The 15398-nt window shown below is 40.4% G+C and overlaps 1 protein-coding gene across 6 annotated transcripts in view; it reads left to right on the top strand.

Moving 5' to 3' along the window:
- Positions 1-15398, top strand: part of INPP5K (inositol polyphosphate-5-phosphatase K) — a 75758-nt gene that overhangs the window by 9771 nt on the left and 50589 nt on the right. For 5 of the 6 annotated variants that reach the window (XM_075013379.1, XM_075013380.1, XM_075013376.1 and 2 more), the window contains exons 3-8: positions 3966-4073; positions 4916-5024; positions 10536-10652; positions 11019-11194; positions 13586-13697; positions 15282-15391. In XM_075013379.1, coding sequence (XP_074869480.1) covers positions 3966-4073; positions 4916-5024; positions 10536-10652; positions 11019-11194; positions 13586-13697; positions 15282-15391 — 732 coding nt within the window. Of the gene's footprint in view, positions 1-3505; positions 3781-3965; positions 4074-4915; positions 5025-10535; positions 10653-11018; positions 11195-13585; positions 13698-15281; positions 15392-15398 lie in introns of those variants that run through there. The other variant, XM_075013381.1, reaches the window with a different exon arrangement.

The following is a 15398-nucleotide window of genomic DNA, read 5'->3' as shown; positions in this document are numbered from 1 at the left end:
CTTGCACCTTATTTCTAGTTTGAGTTTGTCTTCATCTTCCAGGTATTGAGTCTTGTTATACTTCTGCTACACTGAAGAGCCTTCTGTAATCAAATTTCTGTTCTCGGCATAGGCGCTGATAGTCTGTGTCAAGTCACTCCTTCTCTTTGATGAACTAAGGTATAAGTACTTGAGTCTGTTGCTGTACAATATGTTTTCCAATCTTTTAATTGTGCTTGTGGCTCTTCTTTGAACACTTCAATTTTTCATCATCCTTGTGGACATCAGAACCAGTGTCAAATACAGAGGTAATATAACCTTTCTGGTTGTACTCAATAGTCCTGTTTATACACCCAGTTGTTACACTGAAAGCTCATATTTAGCTGATTGTCCACCATGACCCCTTAAGTCTTTTTACCTGTCTTGGCTCTTAGAATAGTGATTCCCCATCCTTTAAATATGGCCTACGTTCTTTGTTCTCCATGTAGAACATAAGAACATAAGAATGGCCATACTGGGTCAGACCAAAGGTCCATCGAGCCCAGCATCCCATCTGCCGACGGTGGCCAATGCCAGGTGTCCCAGAGAAGGAGAACAGAAGACAATGATCAAGTGATTTGGCAATATCAAAATACATATTGTGTTTGCCTTCATTTAGCTTGCCAAGTGAGACATGTCACTCTGTATCAGTGATCTTTTCTCTTCTTTATAATCATTTTATGTCATCTTCAGATTTTAGCAGTAATTATTGTGCTTTTTTCCAAGTCATTAGTAGAAGTGTTAACTAGGGCCAAGGACCAGTCTCTAAAAGACTCCATTTGAAATGCATTAGGTGCTCATTCATAATTATGTTCTAATATCTGTCAGTTATCTAGTTTTTAATCAATTTATTATTTTTAATCCTGTTGATTTGTGGATCATTCTAGTTTGTTAATCAAGGTGTGCAATCCCAAGTAAATGCATTGCAGAAGTCTGTATATATTACAGCAAGCTTACTACCTTTATCAACTAAACTTGTGATCTCATCTAAAAATTATACCTACTAGTTTGACTAGACCTATTTTCCATAAATCATATCGGCATTTATTATATTATCCTTCTTTAATTTGTTATTAATCAAATCTCATATCAGCTGTTCCTTGCCCCCCCCCAATTGATGTCATGTTGCTAGTGCTACATTACTCAGATCTTCCCATTTACCCTTTTTAAATATTAGCACACCATTAACTTTTTTCCAGTCTTCTGGAATGTGTAGTAAATCAGCATTAGGCAGAAATTGTGCTTGGGAAAGGCTGGTTTCTGGGGAATACTGTCCACTCGACTCTATGGTCCAATGTCTAGAATTCAGTTCTCCTGTCTTGAACAGTGTTCTGGCAGGTCAGTATGTGCTTGGATCACTATGATGATGAAATGGTAGAAATACAGAGTTCCTTGAGCAGCGTCCTTTATTTTTCAAGAGAATATTTATGCTGACATGTGAAGATATTATTACGCCTACTTACTGTGATCTCTGAGAATCCAAGAATCACAGAATGCTAGAACTGGAAGGGACCTCGAGGTCATAAGTCCAGTTCCCTGCCCTCACAGCAAGACCAAGCGCATCTGTGTCATCCTTGTTTGGTATCTGTCCAACCTGTTTTTAAAGATCTCCAGTGATCGAGATTCTACAACCTCCTTAGGCAACTTATTCCAATGCTTAACTACCCTGACAGTTAGGAAATTTTTCCTAATGTTTAACCAAAACCTCCTTTGCTGGAATTTAAGCCCTTTGCTTCTTGTCCTATCATCAGAGACTAAGAAGAATAATTTTCCTCTTTGTAACACCCTTTTAGAAAACTGCAGTCATGTGCCCTCTGAGCCTTTTCTTTGCCAAACTAAACAAACCCAATTCTTTTAATCTTCTCTCATGGGTCATATTTTCTAGACCTTTAATCATTTTAGTTGCTCTTCTCTGGACCCATTGCTCCACTTTTGCCATATTTTCTACAATGTGGTGCCCAGAACTGAACACAGTACTCCAACTGAGACCTAGTAAGTGTAGAAGAAACTTACATTGCGCTATGAATTGAAAACTTTTTCCTGTCTGTGGTATTTATGTGGTTCCCATCACTCTGATATTGATAGACCTTACAACCTTTAACATAGTTATCCTCATAGTACCCATGGAAGCAGGGGGAACTTAAGCAGAGAGAGGCTAAGTAACTTGCCTGAGATCCCATAGGAAGTCTGTGTGCTCAAAACTTTTCTGTTAGTCTATAAGGTGCCACAGGACCCTTCATTGCTGTTAATATGGGTAGAGATTTATAAAGTCCTAAGCTTTTATAGAGAATTGTGCCCAGTCCATTGGAATTGTTTACAGCCCTGTGGTGTTACGCCTTTTGCATTCCATTTCTACAGTTATACATTCACTACTCTGAAATTTGTCCTACAGCCACAGCTCATGAGATTCTTAAACCTCAAATTATTTGATTTGGTTTTACATCATTTTCTCACTTTTTGATGTAGAGCCTCAGAGTGTCAGCCCATCCCCTCCCCCTTTTTTCTCTCAGATAATGACATCACGGAATTCCATTTTTCTCAGTATTTGATGTTTTCTCATTGAGCTTTTGTATTCAGTTTTTTTTTTTAATCTTCATCTGATTTTCCTTCTGAGTGCTTGTTTGGAGAAACTTCTCAGGGCAATTCTACACTATCGGCCAGATGTATAGGTCAGCAAGGTTTCATTCAGCACTGGTCATGTCCCGAGGGTGCCAGACTAGAGAAGTTCAAGTCCACCTGCAATAATAGGAATATTGGAAAAAAAATCTTTTCTCAGAAGACTGTCTTTGATATTCAAAACAAAGCAAGCAGTCCTGTAGTGCCTACAGACTAACAACTTTAATTACTTAAATAATTAGGTAATTTCATGGGTCTTACCCATGAAAACTCATTACTTAATAATTAAAAATGTTAGTCTGTTCAGGTGCTACAGGACTGCTTTCTTTGTTTTGTGAAGCTACAGACTAACACAACCACCCTTCTGTGTCTAAGATACCATGTGACAAGTTATGCTGCAAATCTGTGCTTTTGGCCCCCTTCATCTAAAGCTCTAGGATCCTTGTGGTTTTTTATGCTGTTCTCAGATAGAATTGAGTAGTGCACATGCTTGGAATTTGGGATTACTTTTCTTCTAACTTCAGATAGAAGCATGTGATTTGAATCAGTCAGCAATAATTTCTCTTAAACCTCAAGTTCTTAAGAGTTTTAAATTTGTTAGGAAGAAATGATTTGGTATGCGAGGTGGGGAAGGATTCATTCACTTTTACGAGAAGCAGTAGCGTGTGACTGATCTTAACGCTGCATTTCTTTCAGCATCACTGCAGATCCACCTATACGTTTTTCCTAGGAATTATGGTGAATTTCACATAAGCTAAAATTTGAGCTGAAGAACCCTGTGAGTGTGCCACTGAGAGTTTTCATGTACTCAGGATTTGAAGGGTAATGTGTCTGACACTTCGGAGTATGGTTGTGCTGCTCTTTTGCCCAGATGGCATCCTTGAATAGTAAAGGTGCACTTCAGGATTCATCATGCCTCTCCCTGTTTGACTTAGAAAACCTGCACCCTTTCCGCAGCCGCTCTGCAAGTTTGAGCAGTACAGCGTCCAGCGGTCGTTTGCAACTCCGACAACGAGTGGCACAGCTCATGGCTTGTGTGGAAGACATCAGCTCAGATGATGAGATGCATGAGGAAGTCTCTCGCACCCTAGATGAGGCTTTCCTGATCTGGCGAAAAAAGCTGAAGGACAAATGCCAAGAGTTCAGGTTTCATTCTGTGATTGGCGAGCTGTTTAATTTTTGTATAGCTAGAAAATAGATTTTATAATGATTTTCTTGTAAACCTTGATTTCCCCCCCCCCCCCCCCCCCGCAAAAAAAAAGGGAGTTATGAAGTGGAAAAGTGAATTCTCCTTTGTTCAGATTTCAACATTTTTTTTTTTAAATATGTAGATTGCACGTGGTAACCTGGAATGTGGGCACAGCTTCTCCTCCTCCTGATGTCACTGGCTTACTTCAGCTAAATTCAGAGGGTCCGAGTATGGATATGTATGTTGTTGGGTAAGTATGTGGTAAAGGAGGTTGTGGTCAGTTTTCTTCTTATATACTGCCAAAATTGTGGTTTTTTTGATAACTTGCCCAATTCTTTTGAACAGCCAATAATTATTGTGACAGTTGTGGAAGGTTATGATGCCTTGAATTGTAGTATCACTAAGTGTAAAAGTCCAAAGGCTGGACACTAGTGACTGCGAATAAAGCTAAGAAACACAGTCTGATGAACTGTTTCCCCAAATCACATCTTTTATTGTATAGAGAAGTAAAGGCCTTATGTGCCATGGTACAGCTAACTTACTCAAATACGTACAAGTTTTAAAAATTCTTACCTTGCTGGAAGTTGTTAATAGTACTTTTTACCGCAGAGATTTTAAAGAAATCAATGAGAGCCACGTTTTTCAGCAGAATCTCCCTTGCATACTTTCAGTCAAGGTATTTCTGGCCTTGCGTCGTTCATCTCTTGTCAGAGCCATTAGGGTTATTTTTGGCAGATCACCCAGTAGTCAGTATAAGTCTTCCTCTTTCTTTCAGCTAAGTTGCAGCAACATTTTGCAATGGTATCATTTGTCACTCCATCTTTGGTCATCCTGTGTTTGTCATGAATTTTAATTTTGAGCGTAGGTCAGGACTCATGTTAAGACTCAGTCATTTTCCTATTTTGAAAGTTAGCACCACAGTTACACTGCCTATTGTATCATGCCTGGGTAAGAATAAAAAACATTATAACTGCTTTTAGAAAAGTCTGTTCGGATGTTACAGTGTTACTCTTACCTGTTTGTGTTCCTAGTACTCATGAAGATTGTTGGAGTAGATTGAGCCCAGGATGTGAGTAACCCTGTTGTGTTCAGTTTACAGGAGGTGAACTCTAAGATCATAAATTTCCTTTCTGACTTGGCATTTGATGATCCGTGGACCGTATTTTTCATGACCGTACTCTCTCCTTTGGGTTATATTAAGGTAACTTCTCAATTTTGTAAATGGTTGACACCCTTCATTATTTTTCTCCCAAACCCTGATTTTTGTAGGTAGCAGGAGCATTCCTTGATAGCTGGTATTGAGTATTGTTGCACAGAAGTTGATCATTATCTCTATATACACATCTTTCTGTTGTATTTGTAACCTGCTGGCTTGTTGGCAAAGACACCTTCTGAAGTATTCTTCCCTAATGTTGAATAGTCTCAGAGAGGTACCCATGTTAATCTGTATCTTCACAAAACAAAAAAAGCAGTCCTGTAGCACCCTAAAGACTAATGTTATTTATTAGGTAATGAGCTTTTGTGGGACAGACCCACTTCTTCAGATCTGGAGAATAACTGACAACTGATCAGTTATTCGTAAAATCCTAGGGCTGGAAGGGACCTCCCTGCTTAATGCAGGATCAACCCTAACTAAATCATCCCAGCCAGGACTTTGTCAAGCTGCGACTTAAACCTCTAGGGATGGAGATTCCAGATTCCACCAACTCTCTAGGTAATGCATTCCAGTGCTTCACCACCCTCCTGGTGAAATAGTTTTCCTAATATCAAACCTACACCTCTCACTCTGTAACTTCAGGCTATTGCTTCCTTTTCTGACATCCATTGCTACTGAGAACAAGCTTTCATGGGCAAAGATGCATGAGACGAAGCAGGTCTTTGCCCATGAAAGCTTATGCTCCAAAATATCTGTTAGTCTATAAGGTGCCACAGAACTTCTTGGTTTTTTTTTGACGATACAGACTAACACAGCTACCTCTCTGATGCTGAAAACAGCCTCTCTTTGTCCTCCGTAGAGCCCCCTTCTGGAAGTAGAAGACTGCTATCAAATCACCCCTTACTCTTCTCTTCTGCAAACTAAATAACCCCAAATCTCTCAGCCTCTCCTCATAGGTCATATGCCCCACCCCTCTAATCCATTTTTATTGCCCTCCTCTGAACCACATCCCTTGTATACAGGGATCCCAGAACTAGACGCAGTACTCCAGATGTGGCCTCACCAGTGCCAAATAGAGCGTAATAATAACTTCTCTAGATATGCTGGCAGTGCTTCTCCTAATGCATTCTAATATGCTGTTAGCCTTCTTGGCTATAAGGGCACGCAGTTGACTCATGTCCAGCCTCTCATCCACTGTAATCCCCAGGCCCTTTTCTGCTTCACTGCTACTTAGGCAGTCTGTCCCCAGCCTTTAACAAAGCTTGGGATTCTTCCGTCCCAGGTGCAGGACTTTGCACTTGTCCTTGTTGAACCACATCAGATTTCTTTTGGCCCAATCCTCCAATTTATTTAGGTCACTCTGGACTTTATCCCTACCCTCCAATATATCTACCACCCCCTTGGCTTAGTTATTCTCCGTATCTGAAAAAATGGGTCTACCCACAGAAGCTCATCACCTAATAAATAACACTGTTAGTCTTTAAGGTGCTACCAGACTGCTTTTTTTGTTTTCTCTAATGTTGGAACTTTTAATTTTTGGAAAAAAGATTTGGACCTGTGGCATTTCAGTGCTAGTTTTGAAGAGCTAGGAGTAATGACATGTTTTACAGCTCTTGTACTGGACAATACATTTTCTCTCTCTAGATTCTTATGTGATTCCTGTCACCATAATGTCAGACCTATAGAACACATAGCATAAACTTACACAGTGCTATTGTTCATGTTACAATGAGTGTAAATTCCTAAAAGAACAATGTAGTGAAGAAGTTTATCTCTGGTTTTGCTGTGCATTAAATGATTTAATTAAAGTGTCGTGTTTGAGGTCACAGTTGGACTATTTCTATTTTGTCTGTAGAATATATCTTCCTCCAGTATATCAGTTGGGATCTATAATATAGTTGCTACTAATGTAATCTACTGAGGCACCTGCTTTTATTACAAATATTTTAAGGAATGACCTTTATTTTGACAGTGCTTGGTAAGAGTTTTGTTATCTGTAAATTGAATGGAAATAAACAGCTTAAATATGAAGAAGAAATGCAGTGAATTCAGCTAATTTCATGAGGCTTTTTCTTACTAATGTGCTGAAGAAATGTCCATTTGAAAGGTTGGGTAACATGTTTATTAATAATGAGTTCAGTGAAAGCAACCTTAAAATGAGGTCAGGGTTTATGAAGAGGGAAGTATAGTGGCCACTTATCTACCATATATTAAAAAGACTTTTGCCATTAATTGAAGATCTAAATTTAGCATTCTTTATGCATTAACTGTTCATTGCAGCTCCTGTGTTCTGAGAGTTATTTTCTTACATTAGTAGTGAAACTTAGTGGAGCTGACGTGTAGTAAGGAGACAACATATTTTAATTGTAATTAGACAAAATGAAGATTCTCTCAAGAAATTATTAAGAGGAAGCAAAACATGGTTTTGGTCCAAAAAGAGGACCTGCAAGTGACCTATGCCACATGCTGCAAAAGAATGAGAAAAGCCCCACAGACTCTGCCAACCTGAACAAAGGGAAAATTCCTTCCTGACCTCAAATATGCTGGTTATGCAAGCAAAACCCACCTGTGAAGGAATTCTCTGTATTAACTCAAGAGCCCTGACCATCTACTGTCCCATAGTTAGCAGTTGAGGATTTTTTTTGGCATAAGCAGTCATCAGTGGGGACACATATGCAGTCCCATCGTTCCACCTGTCCATAAACTTGTTAAGCTCAGTTAGATGTTTTGCCTCCAGGGCCCTCCTTGAAAGCCTGTTCCAGAACTTCACTTCTCTGTTGGTTAGAAACTGTAACCCATTTTCAGTCCCACATGGCTGTAAATGCAACTGATTTACAAACCAGACAACCCAGTATATAATGCATGAGCGGATCACTTTTTCAGAATATTGTACCTTAGATTTAACTCTTCACAGTTCTTGAGCCCAATCAGAGAGAAATATAATATGAAACTGTGGCATATGAGAGATGACCTCTGACTTTTTCTTGCAGTTATCTCCAGATTACATAATATTACTTGGTCCATTTGTATTTTATTCTAATCTTTCTGTAAGCTCATCCTCAAAGAGACTTGACTGCCTTTGGTGTATTTTATTAACTGGTAGTTCCAAACAAAATGGAATTGGTCCTAAAATTCAGGTATTTAGTCTGAGTCTTGAGTCTAAGAGAACATCATTATGGGAAATTATGGATTCATTGCCATAAAAATTCTCTTTAGACAAATATTCCTGGAAATAAATTGAAGGTCAGCATATCTTAAAGCAGAAACAGTGCCTCATTTGCCTTGAGGGCATCATAGATTTAGTAACATTCAAGCTGCGTCTACACGTGCACGCTACTTCGAAGTAGCGGCAGTAACTTCGAAATAGCGCCCGTCACGTCTACACGTGTTGGGCGCTATTTCGAAGTTGAAATCGACGTTAGGCGGCGAGACGTCGAAGTCGCTAACCCCATGAGGGGATGGGAATAGCGCCCTACTTCGACGTTCAACATTGAAGTAGGGACGTGTAGACGATCCGCGTCCCGCAACATCGAAATAGCGGGGTCCTCCATGGCGGCCATCAGCTGGGGGGTTGAGAGATACTCTATCTCCAGCCCTTGTGGGGCTCTGTGGTCACCGTGGGCAGCAGCCCTTAGCCCAGGGCTTCTGGCTGCTGCTGCTGCAGCTGGAGGTCCGTGCTGCATATACAGGGTCTGCAACTAGTTGTTGGCTCTGTGTATCTTGCACTGTTTAATGAAAGTGTGTCTCGGAGGGGCCCTTTAAGGGAGCGACTTGCTGTTGAGTCCGCCCCGTGACCCTGTCTGCAGCTGTGCCTGGCTCCCTTATTTCGATGTGTGCTACTTTGCCGTGTAGACGTTCCCTCGCTGTGCCTATTTCGATGTTGGGCTGAGCAACGTCGAAGTTGAACATCGACGTTGCCAGCCCTGGAGGACGTGTAGACGTTATTCATCGAAATAGCCTATTTCGATGTCGCAACATCGAAATAAGCTATTTCGAAGTTGGGTGCACGTGTAGACGTAGCCTCAGTAAAATAAATCTTCCTTGCAGGAGGAAGGGTATGTGCACTGATCAGAGTCTGTTCTTCAGATGCGTAGCATTATATAGCCATTGATTAGAGAGTTAGATATTTAAATAGCATCGCATGATGATTACAAATGCTAGGATCGGGGTGCAGTAGGCAAAAATTACTATTGACTAACAATTCCATCTGTGTGTGGTCTCAGATTCTGGGTGAAATGACATGATTTGTTCTCTCTAAGCATGAGTATTGTTAAAGGTTAATAGCCATAGACTAGTAAGTCAGAAAAATATTAATATTTGGTCTTTGAAAAGGTTTTACTCATGTAAAGCTCAGCTTTTGCGATGAAAGTTGTGTCACACTTAGGAGTGCTTTGCCAGTATAGTATTCTTTATCATGGTAGCACTTCTAATAGTTATAGTTCTGGTTTCACATTTGCAGAGGTGCTAAAAGTGGAGGTAGGGGTTCGGCTGCAGAGATTAGAAATTCACAGACTATAGTAACATGAACACTTGTCCTGGACAAAAAATACCAACTCAGGAAAGACTGTGTCCTTTAAGGGTATCTGTGAATCTCTAAATCATGAACTTTTTGGGGAGGAGATTTCAAAAGCAACTAGTGATACTGGGTATGTCAGTTCTTAAGGTATATCTTGATAGACGTATAGGCCTTGCTTTTTCAGAAGGTGCTCAGCACTGAACCTTTAGAAATCCACATGAACTATTTCTCTGCTGATTATTTTGGCAAAAACATCTAGTAAATGTTCACGCCGCCTAGGTGCCAAAAGCTCCAACCCTCAGACATCCAAACGTCTAGTTTCCCTCTGATGCAGTCTATTTTCAACATAAAATTCCACAATACATTTGAAAATTTAAATGTGAGGGGCAGCACTTCTATTTAATTTTATGTAACAAGGAATATTATAAAAACAGCAAGGAGTCCTGTGGCATCTTAAAGAAACGACTAATACACTTTTTTGGACATAAGCTTTTGTGGGCTGGAACCCACTTTCTCAGATGAATAAAGTGGAAACTTGTAGTCTTTAAGGTGCTACAGGACTGATTTCTTTTGCTGAAAGAGACTAACACTGAAAGGAATGTGGATCTGTTTAATTCAACAAAAGAGCTTTTTAATTTGAGATTTCCTAAACATTTCTAGTCAGTGGCCCTGAAGTGTTTCTGAAAGAGAGTGCTTTGCCATAAACGTTGGTTTAAACCTGCTGTAGGGCATGGGTGTGCAAAGTGCGGAGTGAGTCCCCAGTGTGTGAATTTCATAAGGACGATGCAGCATGATCGGCTGCTGGGTCTCAGGCTCATCCATCTCATTAAAAATGTTGCAATAGGTTATTGCTTTTATGTCTGTGTGTTCACATTTATATACCGATGCATAAAGTTTCTAAATTCTACGTATTTATTTTCTTACACTGGCCGAATGGTTTTTGTTTTTGTTTTTGTTTTTCATATGAACATAACATGGGCCCTGGGAAGCGGGGTGCAGTACTCCTTGTAACCTAACTATGACTTTTTTTTGTATTGCAGCTCTCATCAATTCGAATGCAAGGACTCCTTCTGCTGGTCTTTGTGAAGCATGCTCATATCCCCTTCATATGGGACATTCACACACATTATACGCGTACAGGACTTTATGGATATTGGGTAAAGGATGTCTGAGAGCTGATGGCATGGGTTACTGCATGATTACATGATGCAAATTTCTCAGGGAGCGTTATGATTTATTTGATAATAAATGTGCTAGTGAGTTTCACAAATTTTAAGGCCAGAAGGGATTGTCACGATCCCATATTGTGACCTCCCACATAATACAGGCCAGAAAATTCCACCAGCTTATTGGCTGATTGACTTCTGAATGGTAGCTATTGCAAGTAGCTTTTGTAAATTTTAAACAAAATCAAAATATATATTCCTTAATAGCATTGTTTGAAATTACATATATTGTAAGAATAGATAAATTTGCACCTGTTGACCATAACTTCAGAAGACACTGTTAATTCTCCACATCAGGGAAACAAAGGAGGAGTCACTATTCGCATGTCCCTCTATGGTCATATGATCTGCTTTGTAAACTGCCATTTGCCTGCTCACATTGAGAATGCCGAGCAACGACTGGATGATTTTGAGAAAATTCTGGAAATGCAGCAGTTTGAAGACAAGAATGTGCCAAATATCCTGGACCATGAGTGAGTGTTAAACCCAAGTTCTAGAACAGAAGTATCCAAAAGATATTTCGTAATTACCACACCCCTCCTGAGATTACTCCCTGGAGCCACTGCCCAGCCTGCACCTGTAGCCGCCACTGCACAAGCCATGCTGGGCTGCAGCTGGAGCTGCACAGAGGGCTGCAGCCATCAAGGCCACAGGAGCTGCCTTTGCTGCTGCAGCCATGTGCTTGTCCCACCAAGTGGTGGGGCTTGTGTGCAGCTCTTCTGAGCCGCATTCCACCACAGTTGGGTGCCCTGTTCGCCACATGTGACAAACTGGGAGTGTATTGGACACCACAGTTCTAGAACAATTTTATTTCTGCACCATTTCTGTGATAGACGTGTCTGTAATAGTATCGGAGGGGTGAGTCTGTGCTCACAAAAGCTCATGCTCAGAACTTTTCTGTTAGTCTATAAGGTGCTACAGGACCCTTCGTTGCTGTGTCTGTAATAGGTTTACTTCCATAACAGTCTCTTAAATAGAGATTTGTCAGAGGACTTCTTTAAGCGTCTCTTCAGTGGATGTGTTCCTTGAATTCACACTGAAAGATCTGGCAGTCTGAGACTTGTAGTGCAGGACCGTGGTCTCTGCCAATCGCTATTAGTATTTAGTTAGCTAGCCTGAGTAATGTAGCTTTCTAGTGTTTGGAGGCCTTTTAGAAGATAAAACCTATATGCTGAGATTCTCCTTTCTGTCTGTGGGTAAAGGTTTTTCTCTTTTGATGCATTTTCATAATTTAGTCTGCATGAATGAATTTGTTAATCTACTGCTTGAGCCTCCATTCACCAGTTGTTGATGACTTATTTTATTGCTTAATTGGCCTGAGTGTTATAATGTGTGTCAGATTTCTAAGTTAAACATTATACTACAGGTTGAACCTCTCTAGTTCGGCATCCTCCAGACCTGACCAGTGCTGAACAAGAGAATTTGCTGCACCACGGAAGGTCAATATTGTCTGGCAGCGTTACCAATACTTCCATTGTTTACTGGGCTCTTAGAAGACATCTAGGAGTAAATTACAACTAAATATTATCACAAAACACTGGGAGCTAGGACTGGTGGATGTAAACAAACTTTATGGGACCATGGGTCAAGCCCATGATAAGTGGTCAGTCATCCTGCTAAAATCATGCTGGATTATGGATGTTGCTAGACAAGAGTGCTCGACAAGAGAGGTTAATTCTTTATCTGTTTCAGGCTACTAATCTGGTTTTTATTTTTTAATTATTTAAGGAGTTTATTCAAAGGGGGAAATCTTTCCTCTCCTGTCATGAAAGGAGTGGTTTTTACAGGCCACTTCACCTTAAATAGTTTCTTTAAATACACTATCTGCTGTAACGCAATAACATTTACTGCACATGAAGAAGAGCTCTGTAAGCTCAAAAGCTTGTCTCTCACTAACAGAAGTTGGTCTGGTAGAAACTATTACCTCACTCACCTTGTCTTTCTACTATACTGGAACTAACATGACTACATCAACACTGAGTATAGGAAAATGTATTGTAATTTAGAGGGAAAAAATGGTTATTTGTAGTGCAGTGCACCAAAACAGAAGTATTTCATATTTCAGTTATTAGATAGTTCTCCTCCCTGACTTTGGTGACTGACCCACTAAATTGCTCCAACCCTATTTTAAAAAAAAATAGAAAATTAGTTGTTGTCCAGCAAAGCTTCCCAGTAGAGCAAAACCTTAAATATGGAACTCAGAAATGAACGGAAAAGTCTGATTTCCATGCTACTGTGTATTGCGTTCAGTATTCTCAAGAATCTCCTCCATAAGAATTTAATTTCCCATCTTCAGCAAATTTAAAAAAAGTCGTATGTACCTCAGATTCAACAGCTTTTGCAATCTACACATTAAACACATGTTTATGGTCTCTGAAGATGCTCTGATATCAACAAATTTGATTCATCTTATTGTCACACTAACTGGATATTTGGAAATTATGCCGCCTTAATGTTGTTGAGGGTGGTATTAAATTTGCAATCTAGCACAAATTTTTGATGAAACTGGAATATTGTTACCTGTTGGAATTGAAAGGGTAAGCCTTGTGGAATGCTGGAGTGTGTCAAATGGTTGACAGTGTGAAAGTGGAAAGGAATGCAGGAGACATTTTCCCTGAATTTTGATCACTGTCCCTTTAAAGTTTTGGACTGGTGGGTTTGATGCTCTGTAACTTTAGCTGTCACTAAATGAAGATTTTGTTTGTGATGTTTAGATTAGAATTTTAGAAAAGTATCTAAGCAATGAAATATAAATATTTTTCAATATTCCGTTTCAATCTTTCCCTACATACATGATTCCCTCTTGGATATATGTAGCTTTATAGGAAACCATGAACACTTAGTACTTTTTTTTTTTTTAATAGCATTCTTTTCTGGTTTGGAGATCTAAACTTCCGCATATCAGATTATGGAATACATTTTGTCCGAGAATCAATAAGCAATAGCCGATACAATCTACTATGGGGAAAAGACCAGGTACTGTCCCTTTTTAATCTTCTGTGGTTTTAATGCTGATGTGCTATACAATAGCTTACATTGGTGCTTTTGCACTCATATCTTCTGTCAAAGCTCCCACAGCAGGGTTTCCCAACCCAAACATGGGTCGTCATTACATTTCAAAAGGTTGAGGGCTGGGCTGGGCAGCTCCACAGGTGGCTGTTAAGAAGCCATTCACACTCCTGAAGTGGTTCTCTACTTCTTAATTGGAGTAACATCTGTCAGGCAGATAAGCCAACGAATTAAACTGAGAACCATTTCAGCTGCAGGGCAGAGAACTGCATACTTGAGGAGCAGTGCCCAGTTTAGGTGAGGTGGGGGTCTGAGTCTAAGGTTGGGAGGAAGGTCAGAGCTGATCAGCTCCCTGGCTTCGTCTCTACAAGAGATGGGGTTCCTGCAGTTGGCATTGCCGGCCAGGGATCTGTGTCCCAGCTGGCTTCCAGATGTGGGAGTCGCTGTGCCTCCCCTAGCTCTCTGCAGCTTGTGAATGACTCCTAGCCCCTGAGTGTGACTCCCCTAGCCCCTGAGTGAGACACTGTTAGCCCCCACCAGTCCCTGAGTGTGACTCTCTTAGCCCCTGAGTGTGATTTCCCTGGCCCCCTGCAGACTGAGAGTGACTCCTAGCTCCTGAGTGTGGCTCCCCTCACCCCCTCCAGCCTGAGTGTGACTCACCTAGCGTGGAGTGTGACTTCCCTAGCCCCCTCCAGCCTGAGTGACTCCTAGCCATTCAGTGTGACTCCCCTAGCTCCCTCTAGCCCCTGAGTGTGACTCCCCTAACCCCTGATTGTGGGGTTTAAGCAGCTGGGGGATGAGTTTCTTTCCACAACCACAACTCTTATTAACTATAGTAAATGTAGCATTATAATTTTATGAATATATTCCTCCTTTTCTATGAAATAACTATTAAGAATATATAAACATGAGGGGGCACAATTTTTTGTCTCAGGCGCAAAATTAGCTAGTTATGGCTCTGCCTCACCCCTACCCCCCATGTTTCCATGTTTTTGCATTGCCTTGCATCACCAAGTCTTCCTGAATTGTCAAAATGGGTCCCTGTCTGGAAGAGGTTGGGAACCACTATCCTACAGGGATAATAGGGTCCCTTGTTGAGAGAGACTGATGTTAAGAGTAGCTTTGAGCTCCCACTCTATTCTTAATTCTTTCCTTACTAGGACTGATATAGCTGTAAAATCTTTCATTTCTATTTTAGATATTCCCCTACTTAACTTATGTATATTTGTTGCTTTGTGTCATTTAAATTCAGTGCAGTACTGGTACCTAATTGAAGGTTTCAGTGAACATTATTGCCTTATAAATTGTCCTGTTATCTGTGTCTCCTTCTCTCCTTGCACCCAAGAGGTCATTTAAAATATTAGTGGGATGACCCGAGCATATCTGCATTTCCAGAATTACTACTACAGTGTTTCTAGAAAGGTTAGTTTAAAGGCTCTAACTGTAGCAAAGGAAGTTTCTCTGCATTTTCTTTGATCTCCGATTTTTAAACAATTTTTGCAAGTTACCCTCTATAGCACATTGTTTATAATGTGCATTTTATTTCTGCAGTTAAATATGGCGAAGAAGAAGGAAGCTTTTCTCCAGGAGTTTATAGAGGGTCCGCTACAATTTAAACCCACTTACAAGTTCAACCTTCACTCTGACGTGTATGACACGAGGTAAAAA

This window comes from Carettochelys insculpta, chromosome 19 (genome assembly GCF_033958435.1).
Source record: "Carettochelys insculpta isolate YL-2023 chromosome 19, ASM3395843v1, whole genome shotgun sequence".
NCBI lineage: Eukaryota > Metazoa > Chordata > Testudines > Carettochelyidae > Carettochelys > Carettochelys insculpta.
This window is presented reverse-complemented; position numbering and strand designations above follow the sequence as displayed.